We start from the raw sequence: 16,642 nt of genomic DNA on the forward strand, positions 1-16,642 counted from the left end.
GTTTTGTGAGGATGACGTCACTAGATTTAAATGGTTGGTGGACATATCGTAAGTGCTCAATAAATGTTAGTTCTTATTGTTTTAAGATGTTTAGAGATAGTTCTGCTTTCTTAATAGAAAATTTACTAGATTAGTACAAAATATAGCAATAACAATAATAACCCCCCCCCCTTTTTCACTGCAGGAAATTTATTTTGGAAAACATACAAGCCCAAGTATATCCTTACATAGGGAACCTGTTGATGAGCTAATTCAACATGCCAGACATTTTTCCCATAAAGTATCCAGACTTGCTTAGGATCAAATGAAGATAAACATCATAGAAAAGATCTGTTCTCCAGGGTTTGGTTTTCACAAGAAAATACTTAACATCTGACTCTGTATTTTGAGTACCATGTAAAATTTTGGCTAAAAGAAATATTGCACAAAGTGAAAATTGTGAAAGGCTTTCACTGTCAGAAGATCTGCTCTATATTTGTGCCCTCCTCAGTGCCTGTTTATCCGCAACAAATGCTCAATGAGTATTTCTGGGGTATTAATTGTCAAAGCCACAATCCTTACCTTAAAGATTTCCCCTGCTGTATAAACTTTGCATATGCATATGTACACACACACACACACACACACACGAGTAACTATTGACCATTGGGTTGTTTTTTATTTTTTTCATTTTTTTCATTTAAATACCTTCTTATCACAACTATCCTTAGTGTTTTCTTAGGATTTACTAACATAATTATCCCCATATGACTCTCTAACCACCTCTGTCTCTAGTTCTCATTTTTATTGATACTAACCTTAAAAGTCAGATCTATCCTCCATCAGCAGAAGTGTTGGAAGAAACAGTTGTTAATGCTCATACCAAATTAAAATGGCAATTTTTAATATGCCTCATATGAGTTAGAGTAAACACTCGCCAATGCACTCCCAAAAGTACAAATAAAGCTGTTTGCTCTCATTGCTCTGGGCACATATTTTACTGTGTTTTTCCCTTAAACTATTGAGAGATGGGTAGGGACTTGGGGAAGCAGGTGACTGGGATGGGAAAAGAATATGTTAGCTGTGGTATGGAGTGATGTTTTAAACATGCAAAGGCACAGGTTTTTTTCTATTTTAATTCTATTTTTAATATACATTTAATCTAATTTCATTTAAATAAAAATGGGAAATGGAAGAGAGGAATTGTGAACATAAAATTTGATATTTCCAGCAGCATCTATTGAATGGTTTCTGATGTTCTTCCATATAAAAGATTTTCTCCTATAGATGAATTAATAAGTAAACATTTGCTAATGAGTTGCTTTTATTTTATTTTATTTTATTTTCACTTTTGATTTGCTTTTATTAAAACAACAAACTCATGTCTTTACATAGGTTTTTGTTTATATCCTTGATATTTTTAGAATGCACTTCTCTATATTTTAATCTTTCGAAAGCCACAATTGATTTCTATACACTGACACACCATCGACTTAATAGAAAGGACTTAACTGAGCTGTCAAAGAAAAAATTATTCTTTATTCAAGATTTACTGTCTCCTCAATTCCATTCAGAAATTTGACAGATTGGATGGCCCTTGACATTTTGGTGAATGACCGAACACTTTCAATCATAGTTTGGACTTGAAACAGCAAATATTTGATGTGTGTCAGGTTTTAAATCACATCCATAATGAGTTGCTAAAATAGAAGGGATAAATAATACTATTGGAGATAGAATAGAAATTTCCAGATCTAAGAATTTCAATTTATAAGGGGAAAGTAGCTTGTTGAATTTTCCTTAGCCAGACATTCTGCAGAGAACAAAATTTCATCCCAGGGTTGGGGCCAGGTAGCAGAAGAAGTGAGTGCAGGAGACACACATCTTTATTCAGGACGTAGCCAAAATGGCTTACATGTGGTATGTAGTCAATAGAAATTTGTTGAATAATGAATGAGTGAGCAAAAAAACCTGAATTCTCATTTAAGCCTTGCTGTAAAGTTCTTACTTTCACCTCTTTTGATAAAATCAAGCAAATCATCGGGTAAATCACTGACTTTGGTGTGTGGTGTGATAGGATCCACATGAAACAGTTAAAATAAGTAGATGAGCTCTATAAGACCATTCCTTTCTTTTGCTTTCCTATGGCCTCTGGAAAATGAGGCAATCATTATCATATAGTGGTCTAATTACTAACCTGAGGCCAATTTCATGTAATGGCAAGAGTATAATTTTATGGTCACACAGATAGAGGTTTAAATTTTAGTTCTGCTATTTGCCAAACCAGTGTCACTGAGCCTCAGTTTCCTCATTTGGGGAGGAGATGCATAGTGCTTAAGAGCATGGACTTTGGAGCTGGGGTTCAAATCTTGGCTCTGCCACTTTCTAACTGTATGGGTTTTATCAAAATACTTAACATTTCTGGGGCGCCTGGGTGGCTCAGTTGGTTTGGGTCATGATCCTGGAGTCCCGGGATTGAGTCCCGCATCGGGCTCCCTGCTCGGCAGGGAGCCTGCTTCTCCCTCTGACCCTCCCCCCTCTCATGTGCTCTCTGTCTCTCTCATTCTCTCTGTCTCAAATAAATAAATAAAATCTTTAAAAAAAAATACTTAACATTTCTGTGCCTCAGTTTCCATTTCTGTAAAAATGATACCTACCCCATAGGTTTATTGTGGAGATTAAATGAGTTAATGTACATAAAATGCCTAATAATGCTTGGCACAGAGTGAATATTAGGAGCTGCTATTATTATTATTATTATCATGAGGGGTGAAAAAATACCATACATAAAGTTCCCTGTAAAAGTATGGAATAAAATAATTATTTAATCAGTATTATTTCCTTTCAATGCAGGATCCAAAGCTTGGGACCCTTCTATTGTCTAGCAAAGTACCATGCACACACTTGATGCTTTGTAAATGCATGTTTAATAAAGGAATAAATCCAAGGAAAGTGAGACTATACAATATTGTAGAGAGAGTGTTTAGTTTTGTAGTTCCAGGATGTACAGTACTATTGTGAGCACACATTCTCTGATAATCTTGTCTCCTAATCTAGGCAGGAGCCCAATATTGCCAACTATGTATGTACCACAGTTAACATATGCAAACTCTGAAACTTCCTGCTCCAGTTGAGAAGACTGTGGCCAGATTTCATTGGTGTCACCTGTATTTCAGCATCCTTCTTCTATTATCTCCTCTGTACAGTCCATGGACTCATTGGGAAACTTTTCCATGAAGGTATTTTAAATCTGCTGTATAAGACCACCATTTTGCTAGGTGCTTTTACATAAAACTTTTGATCATCAGCATTATCACTGATGAAATCAGGGGCCTGCTTCTCTAAAGATTTCTTTTGCCTTCAAAGCTTTCTCATGAGAATCAAACCTTCTGGGTCCTCATCTACATAGACCACACACCTAAGCACAGGGTCAAGATTGGATTTGGTGTCTGTCCTCAGGGCTAGAGTGATGAACCAAATGCACACTGCAACCACACACACTTAGAGAAGATGCCCTGCCCTTTGTCATCCTTACAACATAACTAAATAATGCAAATTGTGAAGGTCATTTTTACTAAATTTCAATCATTGAAAATGTTACTAAGGGTCTAATTTTGTTCCTTTGACATTAAATTCATTTAAAGCTAATCAGGCCTAGACTCTCTGACCTTATTATAACCCATGTACACCTTAATAATGACAGACTTTTCAATGACCTATTTTACTTATGGAATAGACTTACATTTTACTAGCTCCTTTGCCTCTAGCAAATTGAAGATCTCACTGCAGAGCTAAAAATGTTCTAAATAAAAAGAAGAAAGTTTTTTCCCCACTCTATGAAGCCATCACTTTTTTAAGTGATCAATGATTAACAAATATAATTTCAACATTAACTCTAAAACCATTTTGTAGAATAATTTTTTAGAAAGATTTTATTTATTTATTTGTCAGAGAGAGAATGAGAGAGAGCACAAACAAGCAGGGGGAGGGGCAGGCAGAGGGAGAAGCAGACTCCCTGCTGAACAAGGAGCCTGATGCCCGACTCATCCCAGGACCCTGGGATCATGACCTGAGCCGAAGGCAGATGCTTAACCGACTGAGCCACCCAGGTGCCCCCATTGTGCAGAATAATTTAGCCACATGGCATTTTAATTCTAAAAAGGGGCCTGAAAGTTCCAATATTTTCCATTAGATTTGTACCAGAATGTTAAGTAAGTATATTATAGACAATTAAGGTTAAAGAAAAAAAATACACAAAATTGGTAAAATAACTGAAAACTGCCCTTCAAACTTTAGCCCATTGCACTGTGTACCAAAATAGTATAGACAATAAGAGAATGAAACAAAATTGAATAATTTTTCAATTTTATTATTGATATTATACAAATGTCTCCAATCTACTGGTTCCTGGGGATAAGTGCATAACCCTTAGTGTCTCATTTAATGCCTGTAGAAAACTTATAGGATTGGAGGTATTATATCCATTTTATAAGAACTGAGGTTCAGGACTGTTAAATAACTTCCCCTGGGTTATGCAGTTAATATGTGGTAGATTAGGGGGCCAAGAAGACCTCAAAACATCTATTTGAAAAAAAAATCAAAACAAAAAGGAAGATAATAGAATCATGAAAAAGAAACACCTTGCAAGTATCTAGATCAGCACTTCCCAACTTTATCATTCATATGAACCACTGAGGATCTCATGAAATTGCCAATTCTGATTCAGCAGGTCTGTGGTGGGCCTGGAATTAGGTATTTCCAATAAGCTCCCAGAGGATGCTGATGCTGATGCTGCTGGTTCATAGACTACATTTTGAATAGCAAGTGTTTAACAGAAATGTAATGTGTATGTAATGTTATGTATTAACATATACAATGTTAAGTCTTCTAGTAAAATGTGTAATTAAAAATTAAATTAAAAAGCAAAGATAAACAGGTAAAATTAACTCAAATAATATATTTTTAACCAAATATAACTAAAACAGTATCATTTCATTATGTAATCAGTGTTAAAAATTAATGAGACAGGGGCGCCTGGGTGGCTCAGTCGTTAAGCATCTGCCTTCGGCTCAGGTCATGATCCCAGAGTCCTGGGATCGAGCACCGCATCGGGCTCCTGCTCCACGGGGAGCCTGCTTTTCCCTCTCACTCCCTCTGCTTGTGTTCCCTCTCTCACTGTGTCTGTCTCTGTCAAATAAATAAATAAAATCTTTAAAAAAAAATTAATGAGACAGTTACTTTTTTCATACAAGTCTTTGAAATCCTGTGTGTCTTTTACACTTACAGCATATCGCAATTCCAACTATTCACATTTTAAGTGCTCAGAGCCACACACAACTAATGGCTACTATATTGGACGATGTAGATCTGAACAGTTTTTTCATGTTTTTGTACATATTTTGCACATATTTCCCTGTACAAAAATAATGTGTGGTACAACTATGAGTAAGACATTAGTCCTTGAGAATTTAAATTATCTTCTTTTATGACATGATTATAGTAATAACCACAAATAAAGACATTTCAAAGTACTTTTTAAGGGTTTATTAATTATGATGTATATCCAAATTGTGCATATCCTTAGAAGTAATTTTTTCATGAATCTTTTCCAGATCTTTGCCTTCTTGTTGATCTCTTGGCCTGAGCAGCTTATCATTGTTAAGACACAACTTTACACTTAACTATGTATTTCCTTAATTGTTCTCCATTTCATGTATGGACACTTGTCTTTACAATTAGCAAATGAACTCTTTAAGTTCAGGAACTACAGTACATGCTTCTTTAGTATGTCTGCATATATGCTTTGTGTACTGGGTCTGAATACCAGCTCCTGAGTTGTGCAATAAATACGTACTGATTGTTTGCTGATTAATTGGTTTTACCCCAAGGAAATTTATTCTGCTCAATTTATGGCTCACTACACTTGAACAGGGAGAGAATGATTTGTTTCTGCCAGGTCACTCTACGTTGTGGACTCTATTTGGGGAAAACCCAGGTTACTGTGGTTACTGGATAACTTGGAAGACATTGTGAATATATTTCATTTGCTTTTTATTCAGCTAAAAGCTCCATGGTCCTGAGCGCTGCAAGTACAATGCCATTGTGTCTTTGGTCTGGATGAGATTTTGAAGAGTTTATGAATGGCTCCCTGCCCGGTGTGTTCTGGAACATGCTGTTCTGAGCAGGGCCTTGATGTATACAGATATGCCTCAGCTCATCTGCACAGCCCCATGACACACATGGAGAATGGGTCTTGATCTCCCAGGGACCTATTTGGCAAACTCTATCCCAGAAGGCTATGGCAAGTACATATGTAACGAATTCTGAGGCTTCATTACCGAGCACAGAACACCAGGGAAATGAGAATACCGCAGCATTGTTTGAAAATTCAGAGGGAGATGCATGGTTGCTGACATCTTTCTGAGAGTTGAAATAGAATATGTCATATTTGGAACTGGCAGCTTCACTAAACAGAAAATAGTAAATAAAGTATAAGGATATAGCTCTGTTGCGAAAATGCATGGAAGTGAAACTTGATGTGAAGACATAAAGTATTGTCCCTTAGATGAAATCACCCTTGCTCAAATATGCCAATAATCATTTCTTTTAGGAAGGTATGGATATGCCTTTGCATTTAAAATATTTGGGGGTTAAGTGGCGAAAAAGGGAAGATGAATGCAAGCAAATAATTCATTAATTTCAAACCGGTGAATTTTAAAAGTCAATTAATGTTTTGTTTACTAACACAAAGTGTCTTTACTTTGGATGAGTAAGCAGGCTCCATTTGTTAGAGCAGAAAGATCACCACCTGTCAGGGAACCTAACAGGTGTAGTAATAGTGTGGACAAGGTTTCACTAAAGCAAGAGCCTTCAGGTAATCCATGAGAGAATTAATATATGTTATAATGAGGAATGTTTACTGCTTTCCACATTTTAGGGTAATACAATGAAAGGAATAGCTTTAAGACTAGATGTCATCACGTAGACATAGAATAAGGGTGCTATCAGTTATTTTCTGAAATGAAGGAGCCTAAGATCCTATCAGCTAATGCCAGAACTTTAAAAAAAAATTAAATATTGGGGTGCCTGGGTGGCTCCCCAGTCATTAGGTGTCTGCCATCGGCTCAGGTCATGATTCCAGGGTCCTGGGATCGAGCCCCGCATCGGGCTCCCTACTCAGCGGGAAGCCTGCTTCTCCCTCTCCCACTCCCCCTGCTTGTGTTCCCTCTCTCACTGTGTCTCTCTCTGTCAAATAAATAAATAAAATCTTAAAAAATAAATAAAATTAAATGTTTAATCTTTACAAAATAAAAACAATATTTTTAAGGCTTCCATCAAATAAGCCAACTAATATTTATCCTTCAAGAAGATGCTAATCTATGGAATAAAAAGGATTAAGAGACCCTTAAAGAATCTATTTACCTCAGGACTATTTCTAAAGCACCCTATCATGTTGTTATAGAAACCACTTGAGGCTGAAAATCTCCCATCATGATTATTGCTATAGTAACCACCAGAAGACAAGAAGCTAGTTTTTCATTCATTTGCTATCATCTCCCCTCCCCAAATAGTTTTGCTTTTAGATGTTCCTCTGTTGCTGGAAATGAAGCAGAAAAAAAAGAGTAAATAAATTTAGTGGGGAAGAGAGAGAGAGGGGGGGAGGGAATGAGGGAGGGAAAGAGAGGGAGGGAATGAGGGAGGGAGAGAGAGAGAAAGAGGGAGGAAGGGAAAGAGAGAGGGAGGGAGGGAGAGAGAAATGAGGGCAACACTACAAGCAATAAAGAGATTCAGTTTATTTCATTTATACTTTATAGAGAAAAGAAATTATTAATTAGACAACCAAATCAGCTTTTAAAGATCATTTATTTATTTCAGAGAGAGAGAGAACACAAGCTGGGGGAGGGGCAGAGGGAGAGGGAGAGGCAGAGAATCCCAAGCAGCCTCTGCGCTGAGCACAGAGCCTGACGCAGGGCTCAATCCCATGACCCATGAGATCATGACTTGGGCCGAAATCAAGAGTCGGATGCTTAACCGACTGAGCCACCTAGGTGCCCCCAAATCAGATTTTAAATTGGAAATCAAATTTCTTTATTTCCATCTTTTCAGACTCAAAGTAATGAAAATTAGATGTAAAATATTGCTGTTCTTATATTTTAAAGCCATCATTGAACATTTCAGAGAATTTCCCAATTGAATATATGCCTTTGCCTAGTGTTGTCTATCCTAGTTTAAATCAAATTAAATACATAATATAAATTTATTTTAAGTTTCTTATATTATTAGGTTCTAATATGGTATATAATATTTAAAAAGCCATATTTTGATAACCATAATTTAATTTGCTTCTTTCTCCATAAGCATGAAATGAATTTTAAAATTCCAATGTGATACTAAATGTTGGCAGTGTTTTGTGAAAAACTGCTCTAAATAAATAAAAGCAACTGAAAGATTTCTTTACCTTCTTGCCTCAGACTTCATCTTACCATATTGAATTGCCTTGTCTGTTAATAAGTATGAAATCTTAGTTGGATTTTATGGGTTTTTAGTTTTAAAATTCTAGCAGACACATAATAAAACTGACTTTGAAATAGTTTGCAGTCAGAGTTTTTTGGAACAAAACTCCTGTGCTGAGAAAGTGACAAATTGATGATGGCGATAATGTTTAAAACCTCTCTCACCCCAGTTAATGTTTTAGAAATTAGGATTCCATCTTAGATCAAAACCTGAAGCAATGATGTATTCAGTAGGAAAAGATTGTTGCCAGATCAAAGGCTAATATTCAAGTACATGAAGTCAAGATAAATATTGTACACTATTCAACTCAGTGTACTGCTATGAACCTCAGTTCACCTCTAAGATTATCCTTTTAGAATGTCTAGTACAAGGAACAATTGCTATCATTTTCTAAACATGTTATTTGAAAAGGAATAATTTCAAGCATTCAAAGGAGTGTTGGCTATTTTCAGTATATCAGAGTATACCCAAAACAAACACAAAAATGCATCTAATTATTTCTTGGATAAGAGCAAGATACTTTGTACAAACCGACCAACCTAACTCGTTGCACTTGAAGGTGATTTTTAATTAAATACATTCTTTAGAAAAGTCTAAGCAAATATATGGGAGTTGATTCAAATATGTTACTGATTCATCTGGTTGTCTTTGTGTATTTATATTCATGAAGTATAATTCAACTCTTAGTCTATACGAATGGAAAAATAAATGTTGTTTATGATACTTTTCTTCACACTTGTGAATTTTTGTAACCCTCGGCACTTTTTGCTTCCATTCTGTTTATTTTAACTTTGTTCAGGCATAGCTTTGGAGCTGAAAGAAGGGAATTCTCTAAAACTGTGTCTGGCTGAGGGCGCCTGGGTGGCTCAGTTGGTTAAGCGACTGCCTTCGGCTCAGGTCATGATCCTGGAGTCCCAGGATCAAGTCCCGCATCGGGCTCCCTGCTCTGCAGGGAGTCTGCTCCTCCCTCTGACCCTCCCCGCTCTCATGTGCTCTCTGTCTCTCTCATTCTCTCTGTCTCAAATAAATAAATAAAAAATCTTTAAAAAAATAAAAATAAAAAAAAAATAAAATAAAACTGTGTCTGGCTGAATTGTGTTGAAATGGTATTTATAGTCAACTCCAGGCTTTTTCCAAAGTAGTTACAATACGATAATCAACAGTGTGTATGTGTCGAAAAGTAGGTAACACACAGACACACAGGAAATATTTAATACAACTTTGTGTGTGATCAAAGGCCACTTTGGCCATTTCAATAGAGTCAGGTACCAAATGCTTTTCTGTGATTATTCAGACTGACTTAAGAGATCATACTCACTGTGATCATAGTGCATATATCTTTCTTTTTAAAAGATTTTATTTATTTATTAGAGAGGGAGCATAAGTAGGGGTAAGGGACAGAGGGGGAAGGAAAAGCAGAGTCCCCGGTGAGTGGGGAGCCCAATGCAGTGCTCAATCCCAGGCCCCTGAGATCATGACCTGAGCCGAAGACAGACCCTTAACCAATGGAGCCACCCAGGTGCCCCAGTGCATATATCTTTCTTATCTAGTCTTGAATTGCATTCTTCTTACACCTGAACACATCATTAAACCAATTTGGTTTGTTGTCGTTGTTTATTAAGCTGCTACTGAGTGTCTAATAATTTTAAGGGTCAAGTGCCTTTCACCAATGTCCACTTCTGCCCAAGACAGAGTAGCTAGCATAGGACCTATCCTCTTTCTGTAAACAACTAAAAACAGGGAGAAATATATGAGCTAACTATTTTCAGGCATTGAGCACAGTGTAAAGCTATAATTTTTGTTAGAAAGGAAATAAAGACACCTATGGTCTCCTGGGATTTATATATAGAATGACTTCAATGTTGTGATAGAAGTATAATCAGAGAAGTAGCAATGTTTTCGAGCTACAGAGGATGAGATCAGAGTCATAGGCTGCAGAAGCAATTAGAGTTTGCAGGTCAGAGCACCAAAGAACAAAAGGATGAGCCAAAAGATCCATTATTCATCACAGTTTTTGGGAATCTTACCAGAGATCATCTGCTGAGAGACTGAGATAAATTAAAACACCAAAAATTGGAGAGTTGGGGTTCTAATCCAGCTAGAGTAGAGACACTTCACTGAACATCTCAAGCATTGAGAAGCCAGAAAGCCCTTGCTTTAGGAATAAGGACCACACTATAGGGGAAGGAAGATGTCATAGGAGAAGGTAGCTGTTCAAAACCAAAATAGAATGCAAGATTTAAAGGAAAAACCTTTCTTAACTGCCTGCCAGACAAAAATCCAAATCCTTCTGAGGAAATTCACATAAATCAAGAAGCCCTATACTTATCATTTGATTATCCAGCATCTGATAAAAAATTAGTAGACATGTGAAAAGCAGAAAAATGTGACCAATAATCATGAAAAAATATCATTAGAAATAGATACTGAGATGACTCAAATGTTGAAGTTAGACAGTAATATTTTCAAGGACTTAAAGAAAAGAATGAACATGAGTAAACAAATAAGAAATCTCAAAAGAGAAATGAAAACTATGAAGAAGGCCAAACGGAATTTCTAAACCTAAAAAGTATATTATCTGAAATGATGAATACTCTTGATGGTCTTAACAGCATATTGGGGCCAGAGAAGGAAGGATCCATGAATCTGAACACAATTAACAGAAGTTACACAATCTGGAAAATAGAAAAAATATTTTAAAGAATGAACAGAGTTGCAGTGAACCATAGGATAATTCCAAAAGGCTCTCATTTGTGTAGTTGAAGTTCCAGAAGGACAGGAAAAAAGAACAGGGAAAAAAATATTTGAATTAATAATGATCAAAATTTCCCCAAATTTGGTAGGAAGCAACAACTTAGAGATCTAAGAATTTTAGCAAATCCTAATCAAAGTTAATACAAGGAAAATTATACCTAAGCACATTATAATAAAACTACTTACAAAAAATATAAATTAAAAAATCTTACAAGATCCTTAAGGATTGGGGAGAGGAGAAGAACCACATTGCATACAGATGAATGGATTGATGACTAATTTCTCATTAGAAATATATGGAGGTCAGCAGATGATAGAATGGAATCTTTGAAGTTGGAAAAGAACTGTCAAGCTAGCGTTCTCTACCAGTGAAAACATCCTTTAAAAATGAGGATGAAATAAAAACATTTTCAGATAAGCAAAAACTGAAAGAATTCATCAGTCAGCAGCATATTTCATTCCTCAGGCTGAAGGGAAATGACATCAGAAGAAAACTTGCATCAGGTGCCTGGGTGGCCCAGTTGGTTATCTGCCTTCAGCTGAGGTCATGATTCCAGGGTCCTGGGATCAAGTCCCGTATCGGGCTCCTTGCTCAGCGGGCAGTCTGCTCTCCCTCTGCCACTTCCCCCAGCTCATGCGCTCCCTGGCTCTTGCTCTCTCTCAAAAATAAATAAATAAAATCTTTTTTAAAAAAGAAGAAAACTTACATCTATAGGAAGGAATGAAGAGCACTGGAATTAGAATATATTTCGGTAAATACAAAAGGCTTCATATGCTTTGCTCTTGATTTTATTGAAAGAAAACTTACTGTTTAAACCAAAATTAATCATTGTGTTGTGGGGTATACACATACACAAATGTAAAATGCGTGTCAGAAATAACACAAAGGACAGAGAAGGTAAATAGAATTTTACTGTTGTTATCACATTTTATGTGGAACAATATTAAATCTAAGTTGAGAGCGGTAAGTTAATGATACATGCTGTTATTATAAGAGCAGCAATTCTCAAAGTGTGGTACATGGACCTCTGGGGTCTGGAAACCCTTTTTTAGGGAATTTGTGAAGTAAAAGTTATTTTCGTAATATAAATAACACGTTAATTTCCTTTTGCCCTGCATTATTTGTCCTGAAAGTTTACAACCAGACAAAACTAATCAGAACAATGATCACCTTTGGATGTAGGGACTGACTGGAAGGTAGTATGTGGGATATTTTTGGAGTGATGGAAACATCTATTACCTTTATTGTGGTGCTGCTTATCTAAAGGTATATAGTTGTAAAGATTCATCAAATTATACACTTAAGGGACGACTGGGTGGCTCAGTCGGTTAAGCAGATACCTTCGGCCCAGGTCATGATCCCAGGGTCCTGGGATCGAGTCCCACATCGGGCTCCTTGCTCAGCAGGGAACCTGCTTCTCCCTCTCTTTCCCTCTGCTTGTGCTCTCTCTGTCAAATAAATAAAATTTTTAAAAAAAATTATACACTTAAAATTAGTGTATTTCACTGTAAGTAAATTTTACCTTGTTAAAAGAATAAGAAGATTTTAATACATCTAAATATTGACCAAGGAATACATAAGTAATTTTTTTAAATGCTATTGATTTACTCTATTTCTGTTTGACACTCAATATTAAGTTGAAATACAACATTTTCTTCTCTAAATGATTTCATGTTCTCAGTTTAAGCCAGAGTTGACAAATAGCTTCTAAAGTCTATAAAAAAGTGGTATCAATATTAGTGGGCATTTTATTAAAACCGTGTTGTGTTTTAGAGTCAAATTAGATCTCTATTTCAGGACCCTTTTCATGCCATATGATTCTTTTACTTTTTATACAAACATTTTTATAGTATTTAAGATAAAAATGAATATAAAATTTAGTGGGGTTTTCTGTATATTTCATATATATATAAATAATAATATACTTATAGAATATGTAAACATGATGCTTAAAAAAAATTGTGTCCCTATGCCCAATTTAAGAAATAAGAATTTTGGGCCAAGATGGTGACATAGAAAGCTCCTGAACACCCCTCCTCCCGTGCACTTACCACATGTACGACTGTACATGGGGCAATTCCCTTAATTCCATTAATTGATATACTGAAGAGAATGAAAAATACAAGAATACTATTAAATGTTGCTATATGTAATTTTTGAAGAAGTACGGTATAAAAGCATTTTCATTTCTTATATTTGAATGGATAATGACCCCGATTTTGTAGGTGTACTGTGTTTTCCCTACCCGAATAGTGTGTTCTGAATGACAAAGTTTGCATACTTTGGTTTCTGTGGTGGGTTTTTTGTGTGTGTGTGTTTTATTGAATAGCAACTAATAAACAGTATCCTTACATCCTAAAGTTTATTTTTATAGTTTTGTATTTTTTTTTCAGAGAAATTAAAATTTTTTTTATCTTGCCAAATCTGGAGCAACGTGCCTAAATATATTGTTTATGGGAAATCTAGGATATGATCATTAACTGTAATTTACAGAAAAGAACAGCAGACAGTATGAGAAAATCCTTAGGTTTTATGCAAACTTGCATTGAACATCACTACATAAATAATTTTAAACTTATTTTTTTTAAATTTCAGTGGGAAAGAAACTTTACTATCTGACAGAGTCAACAAAATATCTTTAAAGCTTCTAGTCATTAAAGCAACGTCATCTAAAATAACCCCAAGTATTTAAAAATCCGCTCATTTTCTAAATAACTGTACTTATTTTTACACAATATTGCAGTCTATTACTGAAACTGGCATGAGAGATTAAAGATGCTTTGGTAATCCAGTTAGTGTTAACAGGGGTTGACAGCTTACTTACAGCTAACCATACATCCTAGATAATACAACTAAGGCTCCTTACTTGAGAACCAAAAACTACTTTAAGGATATTTGTTTCATAATTGTTTTGAAGGAGGAAAGACATATTTGTTCCTTATCTGAAATTAGCCAAGGCAGTACACTGGATATCATATGAGTTATTCCAGAGATGTTTGCTAAGTTGAACAGCCAATAATCAAACTGGATTGCATAGGAAGGATGTACTCTAGGGAGTTAAGAAAGATCTGCATTTGAACCCTTATCTCTGCACATGGTCCAGACATATGACCTCTGAGCCTTCTCATTTGCAGATGAGAAAACTAAAAGTTTAAGTTACTTAATTAAGTAGCTTGCCCAAGGTCTTATTGCCAGCAGCCAATTCATAATTTCCAAATTTGAGTTACATTTTGGAAACTTGCAGGCAAAAGTATCTTGACCAATATTCTGATAGTATTTTCCTTTTATGAATTCAGGGTTTTTTGTCTTGCTTAGGAAAATCATTTTCTTTCCAAGATTATAAAAAATATTCTCTAATATTTTATTCAGATATTTTATGGTTTTTACTATTATTGCAACTACTTTAGAAGTCTGAAATTATGTCAAAATTTTAAAATTAAAATGAAAGAATATTTTATATTTCATGTTTGGATCTTTAATTCATCTGAAATTTATTTCTGTGCCAGATGTAGGGTAGGTGTTGTAGATAAAGATTATTATTTAGCAAAATATTCACTTTTCTCCTCCCTCCATGGGTAGAATATATATCCCTACTCTATAGATGACATGTTTGGCTATGTTACTTGCTTTGGCCAAGGGAATATTAACAGACATAATGCAAATAGAAGCACATAATGTTTCCTACCACCTCCAGTCACCCTAAACATTTATATTATTATTTTTTGTTAAAAGTCACTATGTAATTATCAAAATTATGCAAATACTGTTCTCAGGTGAACCACAGTAAATATATTTATATTTTTATAATATAAATATATTTATATTTATAATATAAATATATAACTTCTTTTTCATTCACTGGGTTTTCTGTATATCTATTAATTCATTGATCTAGAGGTTTTTTGGTAGAATTCTAAAGCACGTCTCAATATATAGTAAAAACATATTTTAAAAATTTATGAATCCATTCTCCTCTTAGACTGTCTACTCAACAAGCTAATTATATAGCTGTTACCCTGGGGCTTCCTGTCACCACTATCTTGGGAATTCCCTTTCCCTGTTGCCTGAGGTCTATTCAGCAGCAAAAACAGTTTGCAGATGGCAGGGGTCTGACAACTTCCAGACGGGAGACAACTCCCAGTCTCCAACTTCATAAAGGAAAAACAACTGAGATACTACAACATTCTCCTAAGATTTTGTAATGGGAAAGACAATAGGAAGAGAATGTGTTCTCCTTAGCTCCCAAACTCTCAATTTTTCCTTTATATTTTCCTACTCTGAAAATTGCCAAACCAGTTGGGCTCCTCTCATTCCTTGAGGAGAGAAGGAGTTTCTCAAGAGTAGGGTCTTACTTGAAGTTTGACTTGGAAAATTTAATTATTTTGCTTTCCATAGGGCAGTGACTTCTTGTAACCCCACACTGTGGGGTCACCTCTGCGGACAGGGAAATATATCGTTCAAAACCATATAAACACCATGCCATTGCACACATGTTTCTCAGGCCAAATGAAAAAGTTAAAAGAAAGCTATGTGCTAAAATCACTAGTTTAACCTGTTTTCGTTTTATCAACCAATGTGACAAGTGTGGATTTCTTTTTTTTTTTTTCATGTGTCAGTACTTTTAATGTTGTGTACATCAAATTATAGTAAAAAGATGACTATAAACAACATGCAGCCCCTCTATTTTCATGAACAGCACAACAGATTACAGTAAACCGAGTTTATATTCCACCATCAAGTGTGGTTCTCCCATTAGTTCACTTTGTGACGGGTCATTAAGAATATCTTCAAATCCAATAGTCTCATCATTACCCCTCAAAATATCCAGTGAAAGGTTTGAGCTTGGAAGAAATGGAAGACGCTGTACCTGCTGCACTGCCTTGAACTCCATTTGTAATTTTAGTGGAGCAAACAGACCCTGGATGTTTCTTAGTGTGGAAAAATTCATTTTATCTTGGTTGAGCTGGAAATTTTTTTCTGATAATTCAAGAGGATGACTGGGCAAAAGTTCATTTTTCACACAAGGAAGGCCTTTTCGAAGCAGATCATGACTTTCAAAAGGTCCACTTGCTGAAAGTTCAGTAACTGGAATACTGTCCTTTAACTGAGATCCAAGTCCTCTGGCATTCATCTTCACTTGCTCTGTCACAAGTGTGGATTTCTTTCATTTTCTTTTTTTTTAAACATAATGTTAGACCAGCACGTGCACATTGGGCTAGAAGAGTGTTGAAAACGACATTCAGGATCCTACACTGATGCAAGTGTGCTTATAAATATCATGCTCTGCTTCGAAAGCTCCCTGTAGTCCCACTTTGAACCACTAGAGTCAAGAAGTAAAATTCTTTAAATATAAGGATTGAGGTGTTATTCTTTTGGAGGTAGGGAAGCAATGGA

The 16,642-nt window shown here is 35.6% G+C and overlaps 1 protein-coding gene across 1 annotated transcript; it reads right to left on the reverse strand.

Moving 5' to 3' along the window:
• Positions 1-15,815: 15,815 nt before the first annotated feature.
• On the reverse strand, positions 15,816-16,392 carry LOC110573877 (proteasome maturation protein). Its single transcript, XM_021682498.1, has one exon. It carries the CDS (start codon positions 16,377-16,379, stop codon positions 15,954-15,956), a length of 426 nt encoding a protein of 141 aa, XP_021538173.1. The 5' UTR covers positions 16,380-16,392; the 3' UTR covers positions 15,816-15,953.
• Between the last annotated feature and the right edge of the window lie 250 nt (positions 16,393-16,642).

This window comes from Neomonachus schauinslandi, chromosome 6, assembly GCF_002201575.2.
Source record: "Neomonachus schauinslandi chromosome 6, ASM220157v2, whole genome shotgun sequence".
Lineage (NCBI taxonomy): Eukaryota > Metazoa > Chordata > Mammalia > Carnivora > Phocidae > Neomonachus > Neomonachus schauinslandi.

Bases quoted from the DNA above. Each gene is read 5' to 3' on its own strand.
- LOC110573877 (XM_021682498.1), bottom strand. From the start codon at position 16,379: ATGAATGCCAGAGGACTTGGATCTCAGTTAAAGGACAGTATTCCAGTT.